Raw genomic sequence first — 17,299 nt, forward strand, 5'->3', positions numbered from 1 at the left:
TCTTATCTCCATGGGAAAAAAATGGAATGAGAGCACTATCCTTAAGTGGTTCCATTTTATTTTTCATAACACAAGACACAGATGTACCCGAAATGATTAGAGTTGGTTTTAATTTTAAGACTGACATTCCTGGCAAGGAGGAGAGGGTACTAGAAAAGCAGTGAAGTTCAGAGTAAGACAGTGCCCATTAAAACTGACAAAAAAAACTTACATAACCGTCCACACTGCACTTGTTGAACCAAATTCTGGTCCTACTATACGATCTGATCCAGTCTCACAAACCTGCTTTACTTTAAACACAGCGTACTTGTGCTTTGTGACAGGACATCTGGGAGCCACCTTCCCATCATCATCCTCTACTTTAGGGTCCCTGTTCTCCGGAGGGTAACTCCTCCCTCCCGGAGCACTCACCAGTAGGAAATTGTCCAGTTTTAGAAGCATTGGCAGGGCAGCGGGTTGCTCTGCCTCCATGGTAGGACTGCACACTGACAAGAGTTCAGTATATGTTCAGGTTGAAGCCTTTAAGGCAGAAGTGCTCAGTATTTTTTTTACATTGATGAAAACTTTAATGGCGCCGGTGAAGTCAGCAGAGAGCAGAACCTCTGTATGATCGGCCTTCAGAGCCCCTGTGGACAAGAAATACCATGTTAAGCATTGTATACTTTCAAGTGTTTTACTATCCACTCAACACAAACCATATATCTATCAGTTTATGATAATCCCTCTGATTAGTCTAAGCATATCGAAACCGGCATGCTGTACCTGAGGGAATGGTCTCGGAATCAGTGGAGTCCACGCTCTTACACTCTGCATCGGCCCCAGCCCCTGCTTTCTCTGCCCCCGCCTCCTGGGGGACGATCAGGTTAGGATGGGGGGCGAAAATGGCCGACGTCACTACTGCATTGTGGGCTGAAAGACGAGACTTAGCGGAGGGATACTACAACCAAACCAACCAGACATTCATGTTACCAACAGTAAAGACCTGAGCACCCCAACAGTATCTAGGTACCTTTAATTCCCTCCCAGAAGTCATTGCGGTCTCGTCGTACGGAGGTAAACTTGCTCAGATCATGGTAGGTGCTCCAGATGTACACGTACTTGTCTTCTGAGCCACTCACAATGAACGAATAGTCATGGCTGGAAAATAAAGAGCGTAGCAGTTCCTTGTGATTTGTTGATCGGCAACATTGAACAACATGGCGGACTGAGGTGGAGTTGTCCTCACCTGAAGCTGGCTTTGATCTGACTACTGCTGTTGACATAACCCTTGTACTTCATGGACAGAGACAGGTCCCGCAGGTCATACAGGCGGATCCTGCAGTCATTGGAGGTTACCAGAATCTAATAACAAAATAAAGAGACTTAGCTAACGGACAACTGTCACTAGCAACGTACCCTCAATTTTAAGTTAAGTGGTCAAGTAGGCTACTGTGGCTATTTGATCATAAGGTAGGGCTACCAGAGTGGCTTACCGTCAAAAACAATAGAGAAAATGCATCCCATAACATTTTAACATGATAGCAGTTTTTCATTCAGCCTACTGTAGCAGCCTTTGTGTGGTGTTCAATGTAGGCCTGCCTTCCATGAGACTTTAGAAAAAACATGCAGGGCTTGACAACCTGTTTATCCACTTGTCCGTCAGACAAGGAGGTGACTGAAAATGTGTTTGATGCAAGAAACCACTTTACAAAATAAAATGCATTATTATTCCCCAACCATTATTACAGAGAATCAGACAAATGATGCTGCCTATTGGCTACTCAAAATACCCCATTAAGACAAAAAAAATATCACTTTTCAAGATGTCTAGAAATGTACTAGTTTTGTGCTCTTATAGGAAGCAATCACATCCCCATTAGAATCACCCAAATTATCTATAAAATGGGCTAATAACTCACTAACTAGCAAAGGATTTGAACAAATGTGCATACTACATGCAGCTCTTGCTTTGATCTCAGAACAAGCGCTAGAGGAGTCACTACAGACCCTGGTTTGATTCCAGGCTTTATCACAACCGTCCGTGATTGGGAGTTCCATAGGGCGGTGCACAATTGGCCCAGGGTCATCCAGGTTAGGGTTTGGTAGTCATTGTAAATTAGAATTGGTTCTTAACTGACTTGCCTAGTTAAGGTAAAAATATAACACACCTCCCCCCATAATGACAACGTAAAAACAGGTGTATAGCCATTTTTAGACAAATTTACTTTGTCATTATGGGGTATTGTGTGTATATTGAGGATATTTATTTATTTAATTGATTTTAGAATACAGCTGTAACATAACAAAATGTGGAAAAAGTGACGGGGTCTGAAAACTTTCCAATTGTCTATTTGCATATAGGCCTACTGCAGCTCTGATTACACAAACCGTTGCGGCATGACCAGAGTATGGGCTGAGTCGTGCGTGACAATAAAATGGAATCCTACGCCGATGCATTCTGCCTACCTACAACAAAATCTCTTGCATAGTTAGTTTCGGTATGTTGCATTGAAAGTGGATAATGCGTTGAGTTGATCACAATTCCCACAGTAAAGGGAAATGTTAAGTGTTTACTAAGGGGGAAAACTAGAGAAAGTTGATTGAAGTTCAATCTTGTGTTTCTCTGCGTGGGCTGATATTTCTTCTGCGCGGCAGTCCCGGGGAGCTGCACGCCCACAAACGCGTGCAGCTTAGTGGGAACATTGGTCACTAGTAGGTCATCTCCAGAGGCATGTCTATGGCAAGTTCATCAGAGCATGGCTATACCTTGTTCTCTCCAGGAAGAGGCTCGATGCCTGTGATTTTCCGTCCCACTCGGTTCCTGCCTCTGGTTGACCGTACATGGATCTGGGTGTGGTATTTAAGGCGCTGAAAAAAGAACCAACTTAGAAATGGTGTACCATTTCCTGTGTTCCTCATTTTCATAATTATGTTCAGCCATTGTAATGCTCAAAGAATCATCAAACATTGGCTGAAATAATGATTCTTCAAACTTGAGGAACAGTGTATAATTCCCCCTCCACCGTACCTCTGTGTCATAGAAGATGCAGCGGCCATCGTAGGTGCCAATGACGGCGTACTTCCCGTTCTGGCAGAAGTTGGCAGCAGTGATGAGGCGTGTTTGTCCATCCACCTCATTCCACAGAGCCACCTTCTTGTCTGGGATGTTCCACAGACGCAGTTTCCCATCCAGAGAGCCACTCAGAAAGTACCTGTCATCCTAGGAGAAATAACAGATAATTAGTCTGGCTATCAGAGTCAGAACACAAACTCACTCTGCACTTAAAAAAGGGCCATACTTAAACCTAAACACGCACTAACAAAGGCACACAAGCTCACAGAGGCCCACTTACTCTGGGATGGAAAGCGATGGCTGTGACAAAGTCAATATGCTGAAAGCAACATAGACACTCTCTCCTGGATATGTGCCACAGTCGGACGGTCTTATCCATCGACGAGGAAAGCAGGAAGTAGTTCTGGAAACAAAGAACACAGGGAATATTAGGACACAGTGTACAGTCATTTGGGAGTGTTGTTTTTTTAAAGGGGGAAGAGGAAAGGGATTTGGAGTATCACCTTTGACCAGGACAGGTCAAGCAGGTCAGCTGTATGACCCTTGTACTTGCAGAACGGGACTTGGCGGAAGGGGAGATTCTTGTCCTCAGGGTCTTCAGGAACACTGCTCATCTGGGAACAGAAGACACTGAGGTCTGAATGGTAACACCGGTTAAGTTAGACCTTCTGGACAACTGGGTGTGATTGAGCTATTACTACCTCCTTTAGTAGTTTGAGTTAACACAAATAAACCATGCATCTGATTATATCACATATGGGTCCTAACCTTACTCACCCCACCGTCCGTGTCTGATTTGGAGGAACACAGGCTTTCCTGAGAGGGAGAGGGAGACACACGACCTGGTTGACAACATAAAGGGAGGAACCATGAGAAACCCACCAAACAAGCCTTACATTTTCCAAAGCTGTGGTAGAGAGAGAAACTAAACTACTCACGGTCTACCTACCTTCAGTGTTGTACTTTGCCCTCATGTTATTGAAGTAGTCAAAGGAATTTTTCAGAACCCATATCCGCACCACGTTGTCCTGGCCTGCTGTCGCCAACAGCCTCCCGCAGTGAGAGAACTTCATGGTCCACACTGCACCCTGAGGCAACCACGGAACAAGGGTTTGGTAAAATATACATATACTCACGTTTTACATCTACATTCATGGTAACATATGCTTCAGTCACGGCAGTAGTCAATTGTATAATGAAATGAAAGCACTGACACATTAACACACAATCTTACCATGTGCTCCCCGCTCAGGTCCTGGACCACCTTAACCTGATCAAAGTCGAAGGGGCCCTTGAAGCTGTGGGCCGCCTTGAACTTGACAGGCCGGGTGTAGGGCATCCCCTCATCGTCACTGGACGACGGGTCATCCTGGTCGTTATGGAAAACTGAGACAACCACGCAGTGAGACTAAACTAAAACTACTGACCAACTGATGAAGAGCAAATACAAAAATATGTCCATCATGAAAACAAGCAGGCATGTGATGGGGTGGGGCTGTGGGGTTTGGCATACCTTCATCACGGACACTCTTCACCTTGTTGACGGCCTTCTCCCCATACTCCTCAGCCAGATGCTTGGCCCTCTTCACAGACTTGCCCAGGAACTTCTTCAGCCGAGTGCTGGGGGAGTGAAGACAGACGACAAAACTCCATGAACTTTATCACAGGCTCTGTCACAGCAGCAGAGAGGAAAGACTGTAACCACAGCAAGAGGCAGGGCACTGTTCCAAGTCTTACGTTTTCTGTTTCAGCTTCCCTCCGTCTGTGTCAGTCAGCGGAACCTGGCCTCGGTCATCATCATCGGACTGTGCTGCGTCATTCCTGACAGGAAAAACGGAACAAACGGTGATATCCTCTTCTGTATTGCTGCATGTGAGTGCTACTCACTATATCCTTACCAAAGCAATCTGTTAGCACAGGGGAATGATTATATAGCTGTATGTTTTTTAACCATATACCAGGGATTGGTGTGAGCCCATGAGATATTAGAATAGTTTAAGTAACAGGAGCAGTTCTTACGTGATGTACTCTTTGGTCCTCCTCATGATGTGTAATGTGAGTGGGTTGATCCCTGTAGGAAGCTTCTCCTCTGCCTGGATCAGAGGGATCTCCTCCCCAGTGTCCAGATTCTTGATCATCACACTCGCCAGGATCTCCTATTAGAGAGGCAGCACACCCAATCAATGAATTGGAAATACACACTCAAAAAGGTATGTGTAGACAGAAGCAAACCTGTACAAAAGGAGCTGAAGGCTGAATGAAAGGAAGATACAGAGACAACGATATGTACCTCATCAGTCAGCTCTCTGCCAGAGTTGGAGCGTGGGCGCTGAGGACCTAGAGAGTCATTAATGGGACCGGATGCCTGCTCATCCTCATTCTCCTGTGGGAACGCACACTAGGTGTTAACTAACAGGTATTCAAAATTGTTAAAGGCTGTTGAAAGAGGACAACATAGAAATAAAAGTAAATCCACACACTGGTATGCCGCTCTTAAAGTGTTTAATCAGAAAAGGACTGGGTCTCCGTCAGTACAAAGTGTTCACCAGGTGCAGAAGAATATATACAGTGCATTCAGACCACCTCCCTTTTCCCTAATTTTGTTACGTTACAGCCTTATTCTAACATTGATTGATTGAGGGGGGGGAAAACAATCTACACACAATACCCAATAATGACCAAGCAAAAACAGGTTTAAACATTTTTCGCAAATGTATTAAAAATAAACTGAAATATCACATTTACATAAGTACTTTGTTGAAGCACCTTTGGCAGCAATTACAGCCTCGAGTCTTCTTCGGTATGACGGTACAAGCTTGGCACACCTGCATTTGGGGAACTTCTCAAAATTGTTCCCTGTAGATCCTCTCAAGCTCGGTCAGGTTGGATGTGGATTGTCACTGCACAGCTATTTTCAGGTCCCTCCAGAGATGTTAGATCAGATTCAAGTGCGGGCCACTCAAGGACATTGAGACTTGTCCTGAAGCCACTCCTGCGTTGTCTTGGCTGTGTGCTTAGGGTTGTTGTCCTGTTGGAAGGTGAACCTTCACCCCAGTCTGAGGTCCTGAGCGCTGGAGCAGGTTTTCAGCAAGAATCTCTCTGTACTTTGCTCTGTTCAGCTTTCCCTCGATCCTGACTAGTCTCCTAGTCCCTGCCGCTGAAAAACATTCCCACAGCATGATGCTGCCACCATCATGCTTCACAGTAGGGATGGTGCCAGGTTTCCTCCAGATGTGACGCTTGGCATTCAGGACAAACAATTAAATCTTGGTTTCCTCAGACCAGAGAACCTTGTTTATCGTGATCAGAGTCCTTTAGGTGCCTTTCGGCAAACTCCAAGCGGGCTGTCATGTGCCTTTTACTAAGGAGTGGGCTTCCGTCTGGCCACTCGAACATAAAGGCTTGATTGGTGGAGTGCTGCAGAGATGGTTGTCCTTCTAGAAGTTTCTCCCATCTCCACTTTGAGGCTCTGTCAGACTGACCATCGGGGTTCTTGGTCACCTCCCTGACCAAGGCCCTTCTCCCCCGACTGCTAATAGAATGTAATACATTTTAGAATAAGGCTGTAACGTAACAAAATGTGAAAAAGGGAAGTGGTCTGAATACTTCCCGAATGCACTGTACTTCTTGGGCAACAATTAGTGGACCTGTGTCCCGTGCCAATGGAACGCATGGGAAACAAATACCAACTGACCTGTGCTGTGACCACCTTGTCCCCGCTGGTGGCACTGGCCAAGTCCAGAGAGTGCTGCAGATCCTTGGTGATGCCTCTCACTGTGCTGCTGGGAGACACCAGGCCACACGGCTCCTCTGGCTCCACTGCACACAAAGGCCAATCACACAGCAGACACGCAGGGTCAAAGGTCAACACAGTAACCTTGTCTCCATTGTTAAACAATTAATTTTAATAGAAATTATAAGTATAGGTGTGGGGACAGAAGTGAACATTTATGAGAGGTCAATGTATTTATGCCCTGTAGGAACATTTTTAATTGACATGCATATCAGCATTCAGTCTATTGACCTTATGCAATTGGTGTGTGGAGAATCAAGTACAGCGTTATTTACCATCCAGTCCTGTGGGCCTCATACACTCCTGGGACTTCTTGCTGAGGGGTAGAGCAGGTCGGGATGGGGGAGGTGGTCGTGGAGGAGGAGCTCCGCTGGGAGGAGGGGGGCGTGAGGGCAGAGGCTTCTTGGTGCTGGCCACAATGTCAGGCTCTACAGTGAACTGCCGTGGGGGTTTAGAAGGCCCAGGGTCGGTGGAGTCACATAGCTTCTTGTCTGTGAGGGGGACCTGGTCTAGGATGTCTGCAGGTCTCTGCTCCCTGTCTTCTGCAGACACCCGGGGTAGGTCAGGGAGGTCCGGCGGGAGGTCTGGTTGACTCTGGCCCTGACCCAGGGTGCTGGTGATGTCTGGGGGCTGGACATGCTCCTGTGACCCAACTGACGGGCCGGGGATGTCTAGGAGAACCATGGCACACGCTCCCTGCTGTTCCTGAGGCTGTTCTGATCTCTCAACCACAGGCTGAGGTTCCACAGCGGGATGCTCTGGTTCTATAGGGGCCTTATACTCCTTCTTCACCACTGACTCCGCCCTCGTCTCAACATCCCTCTCTCCCATCAACAGAGCCTCCTCCACCACAATTCCCTTCTGGCTCTCCTCAATGATGCTGTCGATGATCTAGGAGGAACAAGACATCACAGTTGAAAACATCATCATGCAAAGGAAAGTTCTCATAACAGGATGTTCCTCTAATGAAGAGTTTGTTCTTGTATTCAGTCACGGTGAAAGAGGGGTGTGGAGAAGGATTAGACAGACAAATGTTGAGGGGCTGTGTGCGTTGATTTTAAAGAGCGACTGCCTCTAAAAACCAATGGCCCTAGCCCTCACCCTCCGATCCAACAGGTCCCAGATGTGCTCAATGGGATTGAGATCCGGGCTCTTCACTGGCCATGGCAGAACACTGACATTCCTGTCTTGCAGGAAATCACGCACAGAACGAGCAGTATGGCTGGTGGCATTGTAATGCTGGAGGGTCATGTCAGGATGAGCCTGCAGGAAGGGTACCACATGAGGGAGGAGGATGTCTTCCCTGTAACGCAAAGCGTTGAGATTGCCTGCAATGACAACAAGCTCAGTCCGATGCTGTGACACACCGCCTCAGACCATGACGGACCCTCCACCTCCAAATTGATCCCACTCCAGAGTACAGGCCTCGGTGTAATGCTCCTTCCTTTGACAATAAACGCGAATCCGACCCTGGTGAGAAAAAAAACGCAACTCGTCAGTGAAGAGCAGTTTTTGCCAGTCCTGTCTGGTCCAGCGACGGTGGGTTTGTGCCCATGGGCGACGACGTTGCCGGTGATGTCTGGTGAAGACCTGCCTTACAACAGGCCAATAAGCCCTCTGACCACTGATGGAGGGATTGTGCGTTCCTGGTGTAACTCGGGCAGTTGTTGTTGCCATCCTGTACCTGTCCCGTAGGTGTGATGTTTGGATATATCGATCCTGTGCAGGTGTTGTTACACGTGGTCTGCCACTGCGAGGACGATCAGCTGTCTGTCCCGTCTCCCTGTAGCGGTGTCTTAGGCGTCTCACAGTACGGACATAGCAATTTAATGCCCAGATGAGCAGGGACCCTGGGCATGTTCATTAATAATTTATGGTTCATTGAACAAGCATGGGAAACAGTGTTTAAACCTTTTTACAATGAAGATCTGTGAAGTTATTTGGATTTTTACTAATTATCTTTGAAAGACAGGGTCCTGAAAAAGGGATGTTTCTTTTTTTGCTGAGTTTGCATATACAGTGCCTTGCGAAAGTATTCGGCCCCCTTGAACTTTGCGACCTTTTGCAACATTTCAGGCTTCAAACATAAAGATATAAAACTATTTTTTTTGTGAAGAATCAACAACAAGTGGGACACAATCATGAAGTGGAACGACATTTATTGGATATTTCAAACTTTTTTAACAAATCAAAAACTGAAAAATTGGGCGTGCAAAATTATTCAGCCCCCTTAAGTTAATACTTTGTAGCGCCACCTTTTGCTGCGATTACAGCTGTAAGTCGCTTGGGGTATGTCTCTATCAGTTTTGCACATCGAGAGACTGACATTTTTTCCCATTCCTCCTTGCAAAATAGCTTTAGCTCAGTGAGGTTGGATGGAGAGCATTTGTGAACAGCAGTTTTCAGTTCTTTCCACAGATTCTTGATTGGATTCAGGTCTGGACTTTGACTTGGCCATTCTAACACCTGGATATGTTTATTTTTGAACCATTCCATTGTAGATTTTGCTTTATGTTTTGGATCATTGTCTTGTTGGAAGACAAATCTCCGTCCCAGTCTCAGGTCTTTTGCAGACTCCATCAGGTTTTCTTCCAGAATGGTCCTGTATTTGGCTCCATCCATCTTCCCATCAATTTTAACCATCTTCCCTGTCCCTGCTGAAGAAAAGCAGGCCCAAACCATGATGCTGCCACCACCATGTTTGACAGTGGGGATGGTGTGTTCAGCTGTGTTGCTTTTACGCCAAACATAACGTTTTGCATTGTTGCCAAAAAGTTCAATTTTGGTTTCATCTGACCAGAGCACCTTCTTCCACATGTTTGGTGTGTCTCCCAGGTGGCTTGTGGCAAACTTTAAACAACACTTTTTATGGATATCTTTAATGGCTTTCTTCTTGCCACTCTTCCATAAAGGCCAGATTTGTGCAATATACGACTGATTGTTGTCCTATGGACAGAGTCTCCCACCTCAGCTGTAGATCTCTGCAGTTCATCCAGAGTGATCATGGGCCTCTTGGCTGCATCTCTGATCAGTCTTCTCCTTGTATAAGCTGAAAGTTTAGAGGGACGGCCAGGTCTTGGTAGATTTGCAGTGGTCTGATACTCCTTCCATTTCAATATTATCGCTTGCACAGTGCTCCTTGGGATGTTTAAAGATTGGGAAATCTTTTTGTATCCAAATCCGGCTTTAAACTTCTTCACAACAGTATCTCAGACCTGCCTGGTGTGTTCCTTGTTCTTCATGATGCTCTCTGCGCTTTTAACGGACCTCTGAGACTATCACAGTGCAGGTGCATTTATACGGAGACTTGATTACACACAGGTGGATTGTATTTATCATCATTAGTCATTTAGGTCAACATTGGATCATTCAGAGATCCTCACTGAACTTCTGGAGAGAGTTTGCTGCACTGAAAGTAAAGGGGCTGAATAATTTTGCACGCCCAATTTTTCAGTTTTTGATTTGTTAAAAAAGTTTGAAATATCCAATAAATGTCGTTCCACTTCATGATTGTGTCCCACTTGTTGTTGATTCTTCACAAAAAAATACAGTTTTATATCTTTATGTTTGAAGCCTGAAATGTGGCAAAAGGTCGCAAAGTTCAAGGGGGCCGAATACTTTCGCAAGGCACTGTATTTTCCTAAAATAAATGTTATAATTTAACTCGTTTTCATAAAGGAAGATAAAATGTCTGTACCAAAAGCAATCACTTTTGCATGTGAATACACAGAATCCTCCTCCCTCCGCGTGTTTGTTTGCGTCACTTTTGTTTTGAGATGACTTCGTTGTCGGCCATAGCGGGGCAACTGGCTCTCGCCAGGGAGCCAGGTGCAATCACTTCTCACCCTGTTCAAACTCCTCCCACCGGGGTAACCCAGGCCAGATAAACAAACCCCCTCAATAGGGATCCCCGAGCAAACGATCACTTTGTTTGTGACTGAAAAGCCCTATACGGATTGACCAACTATGGTTTGTATCCCCTATCGAAGGACAGCATCATACGGCATAGGTGGTTGGTGTTTGTTGGTCCCCAGAGCAGTTGTAGTGAATATACAGGTATCGAGACCATAGACTGCTAGTTATGTATATTTTGATAACCATGATCACCATCATTGCTAGCGTCGCTGACGTTAGTTAGCCAGCTGGCTAACGTTAGCCTACCACAATACAACTTGGATTTGACTCAGAAACACATTTCAAAAGGCAAATAATTAGTAGGAAAACCTTTTGTCATAATTGTGATGTTGCCAGATTGACTTTAGATGCTGTATAACTTTAGCCAGTTAATTAAGATTGAGGGGACCACTGTATTTTAGCTAGCTAACATTACAGAAGCTAGCCATTTTTGAAGCGCTTTGATCACACACTCCATAGCCGATGTGAGCAAGACCTTTAAAACAGGTCAACATTCACAAGGTCCACGGGGCCAGACGGATTCCCAGCATGTGGAATCAGAGCATGCTTGAACCAACTGTCAAGTGTTTTCACTGACATTTTCAACCTCTCCCATGTTTCAAGCAGACCACCACAGTCTGTGTGCCCAAGAACGTGAAGGTAACATGCCTAAATGACTACCGCCCCGTGGCACTCACGTCGGTAGCCATGAAGTGCTTTGAAAGGCTGGTCATGGCTCACAACACCATTATCCCAGAAACCCTAGACCCCACTCCAATTTGCATACCGCCCAAACAGATCCATAGATGATGCAATCTTTATCGCACTCCACACAGCCCTTTCCCACCTGGACATTCCTGCTATTCATTGAATACAGCCTAGCATTCAACACCACAGCGCCCAAAAAGCGCATCACTAAGCTAAGGACCCTGGGACTAAACACCTCCCTCTGCAACTGGATCCTGGACTTCCTGGCAGGCTGCCCCCAGGTGGTAAGGATAGGCAACACAGCCACGCCGATCCTCAACAATGGGGGGCCCTCAGGGGTGTGTGCCTAGTCCCCTCCTGTACTCCCCTGTTCACTCACGACTGTGTGGCCAAGCACGACTCCAACACCATCATTAAGTTTGCTGACGACACAATAGTGGTAGGCCTGATCACCGACAACGATGAGACAGCCTATAGAGATGAGGTCGGAGACCTGGCCGTGTAGTGCCAGGACAACAACCTCTCCCTCAACATGAGCAAGACAAAGGAGTTGCTCGTGGGCTACAGGACTGTAGTGGACGGGTTGAGCATTTCAAGTTCCTTGGTGTCCCCATCACCAACAAACTATCATGGTCGAAAACACACCAAGACAGTCATGAAGAGGGCACGACAAGACCTATTCCCCCTCAGGAGACTGAAAAGATTTGGCATGGGTCCCCAGATACTCCAGATAGCACCATTGAGAGGATCCTGACCATTTGCATCACCGCCTGCTAAGGCGACAGCTCAGCATCCGACCGTAAGGCGCCACAGAGTGTAGTGCGAACGGCCCAGTACATCACTGTGGCCAAGTTTCCCACCATCGAGGACGTATATACCAGGCGGTGTCAGAAGAAGGCCCCCCAGAAAATTTACAATTTGTAAAATGTACTTAATTTCTCAGAACAAGAATAGACTGACGAGTTTCAGAAGAAAGGTCTTTGTTTATGGCCATTTTGAGCTTGTAATCGAACCCACAAATGCTGACGCTCCAGATACTCAACTAGTCTAAAGAAGGCCAGTTTTATTGCTTCAGTTTCAGCTGTGCTAACATAATTCCAAAAGGGTTATTTAATGATCAATTAGCCTTTAAAAATTATAAACTGGGATTAGCTAACACAACATGCCATTGGAACACAGGAGTGATGGTTGCTGATAATGGGCCTCTGTACGCTTATGTAGATATTCCATTAAAAATCAGCCGTTTCCAGCTACAATAGTCATTTAAAACGTTAATGTCTTTCTGATCAATTTGATATTTTAAATGTACAAAAAGTGCTTTTCTTTCTAAAACAAGGACATTTCTAAGTGACTTCAAAACTTTTGAACAGTAGTGTACATTTGAGGACATAATATGGCAAAGTTGTTTTCTTCTAATGATTTGCCTACTTTAGCCATGGCATCATATTTCCATGCCACTAACTTAGTGTAATTTAGACAAAACCTTAACATTAGCATCCGAGGTGCAACCCATGTCTCGGGCACAAATAAATAATGGATGCAGCGATGGTGGTACTATGTAGCTCATGTCTGACTACAACAGTGTACTAACTAGCAGCAACAAACTCAAACCAATCCAGGACCATAGCAAAACATGTCACAGTTGGTTGCATAGTGTAACGGTGTCACCATTCTGAATCTAATCTGGAGCTAGTCAGTCAACATCTGTAAAACATAAAATTAGCTTCCAAACAAGATTAAGTTATTTCTCGAACTATGTTTATAACTGATGGATGATGACGACAATCGTTGACCCTGCTTTTCTGTTCAACAAAGTGCACAGTTGGGTGCCAGACTGATTCCCTGGTCAAAAATGGATGCCAGCACCTACCAGAAGAAGCATAGGTACCATAACATGTCCAGCAATGTGATAGCAATGGTTTAGTGACCTCCAAAAATAATCTTGTTCACTTGCTATTTTCAAAGGTTGTCAGGCAAGACCTCCGAATAAAAATGTGTCATGGCAAAGCAGTATTTTTGGGGGTCCTGAATACAACGTGTTATTTTTGGGGCAAATCCAATCCAGCACATTATGGAGTACCACTCTCCATATTTTCAGTTTATGGGTATGCTTGTAATCATTAAGACTGGGGAGTTTTCAGGATAAAAAAAAAAAAATGGAATGGAGCTAAACACTGAGCAACAACTAATTTAAATGTGGAATAAGTCAAGGGTCATGGAATACTTTCTGAAGACACCATATGTGTTCAGATGCATGAGATGCAGGAGAGACCTGGCACTCAACACCTCCACAATGAGGTGATTACTAATAATAAAGTACAGCACAAATGTCCAGTAATAGCAACACCCTTTTCTTTCCATGTATCACTGATGAACTCTGCCTATTTCTACTGATGGACTGGAGATGCTTTTGCCAAACGACAGACTCAGTCATTTGATGAGAAGACCATAGTAGGGTAGGTTTTATCTGACCTGTTCAAATTTCCACATAGTACCTGTTTGTACGTCAGATATTACCTATCCTAACTGCCATTGGTAATAGTCACTGTTTGTGTGTATGTGTGTATGTGTTCACAGAAACATGTATGGAGCCAGCACATGGAGACGTGATGTTTCAGACTAAGAGACAGGCTTGATACTGATGTTTCTGAATGGAGAGAGACCTGGCACTCGGCGTTAAAATGTGCCAAGGTAGCCCCCATTAACACCAATAGGCACAGTATCTGTATCTGAATGAGAATGAAAGATATACATTGTTATATTAGCAGAGCACTGCTTCTATGGTATTATGTTTATTCTACATGGACCTGTTATTACATTTGAAAGTTATCAAAACACTTAGTTTAGAATATCTACATAAATTCAGAAATTGCATTCTTCTCACATTACTCTGTAGGCTACTGACCTATTCAAAGCTTCCTCCAGCATCTCACTATACATCTGCATGTATTTATTGAACTCAGTCTGCAGGAGATATGTTTGATGTGATTGAGTGGGGGGAAACGGTTGCAGGCAAGGTTCTGACTGATTGGTGTGTCAAGAAACCCCCACATCAAACCACACCCCCAAAACAACTCACATTTGGCTTCTGCCAGCATTTCTTGAGGAGCAAGCCAAAAGGGTGCAGGTATTTTATTGAACCTTTAACTAGGCAAGATAGTTAAGAACAAATTCTTATTTAAAATGACGTTCTACACCGGCCAAACACGAACGACTCTGGGCCAATTGTGCACCACCCTATGGGACTCCCAATCACAGCCGGTTGCGATACAGCCTGGATTTGAACCAGGGTGTCTGTAGTGACACCTCAAGCACTGAGATGCAGTGCCTTACACCGCTGCGCCACTCGGGTCCCCCCAGTTCCCCGTTTATGACCTAGACCACTTAGTGGTGTATACACCCCTCACTGGCAGTGACTCCATAGAACAGTGAGACTAGCTACATTTACATAAATCCCAGGACTCAGCCACCATAAAAAATAAACATTTAGACATGAACAACACATACTCAGCAACTTTTTTTTTTTTTTAAATCACAGGGAATAAAACAAAACTTTGCTTCCTAATGACATTCACAATGCCCCATCTGAGTAGGGATTCATGAGTGTTGGCATAGATTTGAAGATGAAGAAATACCTGGATGGGGTCATCTTGGCGTGCCTCAAGTGTGGCCAGCCCAACAGCCACGTCCTCTGGTGGCCTCTCTACCACCCCCTGCAGGAACACAAAACAAAGGCACAAAAACAAAAGGGAGAGTCAAACAACCTCATACAGTGCATCCAAGCACTTTAAAATGCTGGGATGTGCTTATGTTCTGTAATATTTTACTAGTAAATGAGATGACAGTGTCCTGAATAGATTATTTAAAACACAACTTCACTGGCAACTCAGGACATTCAATAGCAAACTGCTTATTGCAAACAATCCCACTTAAAGTTGTGTTTTGGGTTAACTTTAACCTCAATAGAGCACTTAAAAGCCATCCTCTAGCTAGCTCATTTGAAAGTAGTTAACAGCAGATATGCCTTTTAAGTAATGATTTAACTAAAACCAGCACTCTGGGTTACAGTCTTTGATATGCCGCTCCAAAGTTAAACTTCACTCTTTAAAAAAGGAGATGGCTGTTAGAAACAAATGTTCAAAACTGTAAAATGCTAGTAAGAAGAAGACATACCGGAGGTGTGGGAAGAACAAACTGTGTCGGTGTCCTAAGCAATAAAAAGATGCGTAAAAGTGTGTTAGTCACAAGACTAGTCCTGATATGGTTGTGTGTCAAAGAGACAAGTCAGACTCTCTCCCTTACACATTGTTCACCGTGAAAACACAATTCCTGTTGGTAGACTTGAAGGAATTGATCTCCCCACAACATTTGAATAATTAAAAAGATGGGAGTAGAGTAAACAAGGCAAAATCATCCAGACAGATGAGTCGTTATTGTTGTCAAATAATGATAACTAATGTTTTTGTTCCTTTATTAGCTACAGAAAAAACACTGAATGTATGAACAAAACAATGTTCTCTCTTGCTAACATCTGGTGCAACTCAATGGCCAGCATCATCTACGTCATATCTGAGAACGTTTCAATACCAATCACAGCATATAACCATAGTTCTTTAAAAATAGCTGTAAGTAGAAAGGTCACTTACAAATTAGGCGGTGGAGTAAAATTTACGTCTTCAGCAGCATCGTAGAATTCCTCTGTGTCACTATCTGACGCCATTTAGCTAGCTAACGAGAACTAGATATCGTAGAGGCCCTGCATGCATCTAAACTAAGGGAAATCGCTGCAATATTTATGTGTTCGGTTCGAAGTGAAGAAGACATCCAATTTGTGCAGCAAATAAAAAGGTCATAGACTGAAAACTCACTTACTTCGCTAGGATACACCCAGATGTTGCTAGCTACTAAGTTGCTAATGCATTTGAGAGGCCACTCACCTGTGTGTACTAGCTACTCCTAACTGGCTGCTAACGTAACCAGCTAGTTAACGAAGTTACTTAGCGCTAGTTTTTACCTAGGTAACTACCAAGTTTCTTGAATCAATTCATAAATACATACTCCGAACTAAATGTCTAACGATAAAACGCCTGCCCATTAGCGTCTTCCTCAACAACAACAACAAAAAAAGGGCTGCAGCCAGGCCAAATGTAGCTTGTGTATTCACAAATAAGGAAGAACACCCCAAAAGATTAATAACGCATACGGAAATCTCGCGATAACTTATCTGAGCCCACTTCCAAGCCCACTCCTCTCGCATCCTCCCCTCATATTGATGTAAATGAGAACTTGTTCTCAACTGGCCTACCTGGTTAAATAAAGGTTAAATAAAATAAAATACAAATACCCTCATGGTTCTCATGTGTACAGTCCATGGCATGCGTCTCTGATGGCTTCACAGTCGGGCACCATTGTAGCAAACCGTGAAACACCCATTGTGGAACTCGAAACTGGGTATATATAAACACTGCTCCAATAGGGTTATAGGGTTATAACTCACTTAAGCTTTTCTTGTCTATGTTTAATGTTTTTTCATGTTTTGTGTGAACCCCAGGAAGAATAACTGCTACTTTTGCAACAGCTAATGGGGATCCTAATAAAACACAAAAAATACCACTTTGGGGGGATTGTATTGAGCCTAAGCAAGGGTCATCATTACACTATTACTGAAAAAAAGTATAATACGCATGAATCCTTCATTAACAGCCCTGAAATAAGTAGACTATTGACCAAATCAGGTTCCCTCTTTGTTTATATATGAAGGAGAGACAGGGACCATGAGTATATGAGAGGAGGAGAAGAGAGGAGTGGGCTTGGAAGTGGGCTCAGATAAGTTATTGTTGCAAAAGCAGCAG

At 44.4% G+C, this 17,299-nt stretch overlaps 1 protein-coding gene across 4 annotated transcripts; it reads right to left on the reverse strand.

Moving 5' to 3' along the window:
• Positions 1-38: 38 nt before the first annotated feature.
• On the reverse strand, positions 39-16,989 carry LOC110510020 (WD repeat-containing protein 44). 4 transcript variants are annotated; one of them, XM_021591289.3, is made up of 20 exons: positions 16,094-16,989; positions 15,621-15,654; positions 15,083-15,160; positions 7,121-7,736; positions 6,747-6,871; positions 5,343-5,435; positions 5,072-5,208; positions 4,790-4,873; positions 4,566-4,672; positions 4,287-4,438; positions 4,002-4,140; positions 3,830-3,894; positions 3,556-3,666; positions 3,333-3,455; positions 3,008-3,199; positions 2,746-2,847; positions 1,226-1,341; positions 1,010-1,137; positions 763-909; positions 39-626 (listed from the first exon to the last, which is right to left on the reverse strand). In XM_021591289.3, the coding sequence occupies exons 1-20, from the start codon at positions 16,165-16,167 to the stop codon at positions 508-510; spliced, it is 2,742 nt and encodes a 913-aa protein (XP_021446964.3). In that variant the 5' UTR covers positions 16,168-16,989; the 3' UTR covers positions 39-507. The 4 variants fall into 4 exon arrangements, with proteins under 4 accessions (XP_021446964.3, XP_021446963.3, XP_090082801.1 ...); XM_021591288.3 differs by having other exon boundaries at positions 3,821-3,894; positions 16,094-16,790; XM_090226675.1 differs by lacking the exons at positions 6,747-6,871; positions 7,121-7,736 and having other exon boundaries at positions 16,094-16,648.
• Between the last annotated feature and the right edge of the window lie 310 nt (positions 16,990-17,299).

This window comes from Oncorhynchus mykiss, chromosome 29, assembly GCF_057628025.1.
Source record: "Oncorhynchus mykiss isolate SJ-2025 chromosome 29, ASM5762802v1, whole genome shotgun sequence".
Lineage (NCBI taxonomy): Eukaryota > Metazoa > Chordata > Actinopteri > Salmoniformes > Salmonidae > Oncorhynchus > Oncorhynchus mykiss.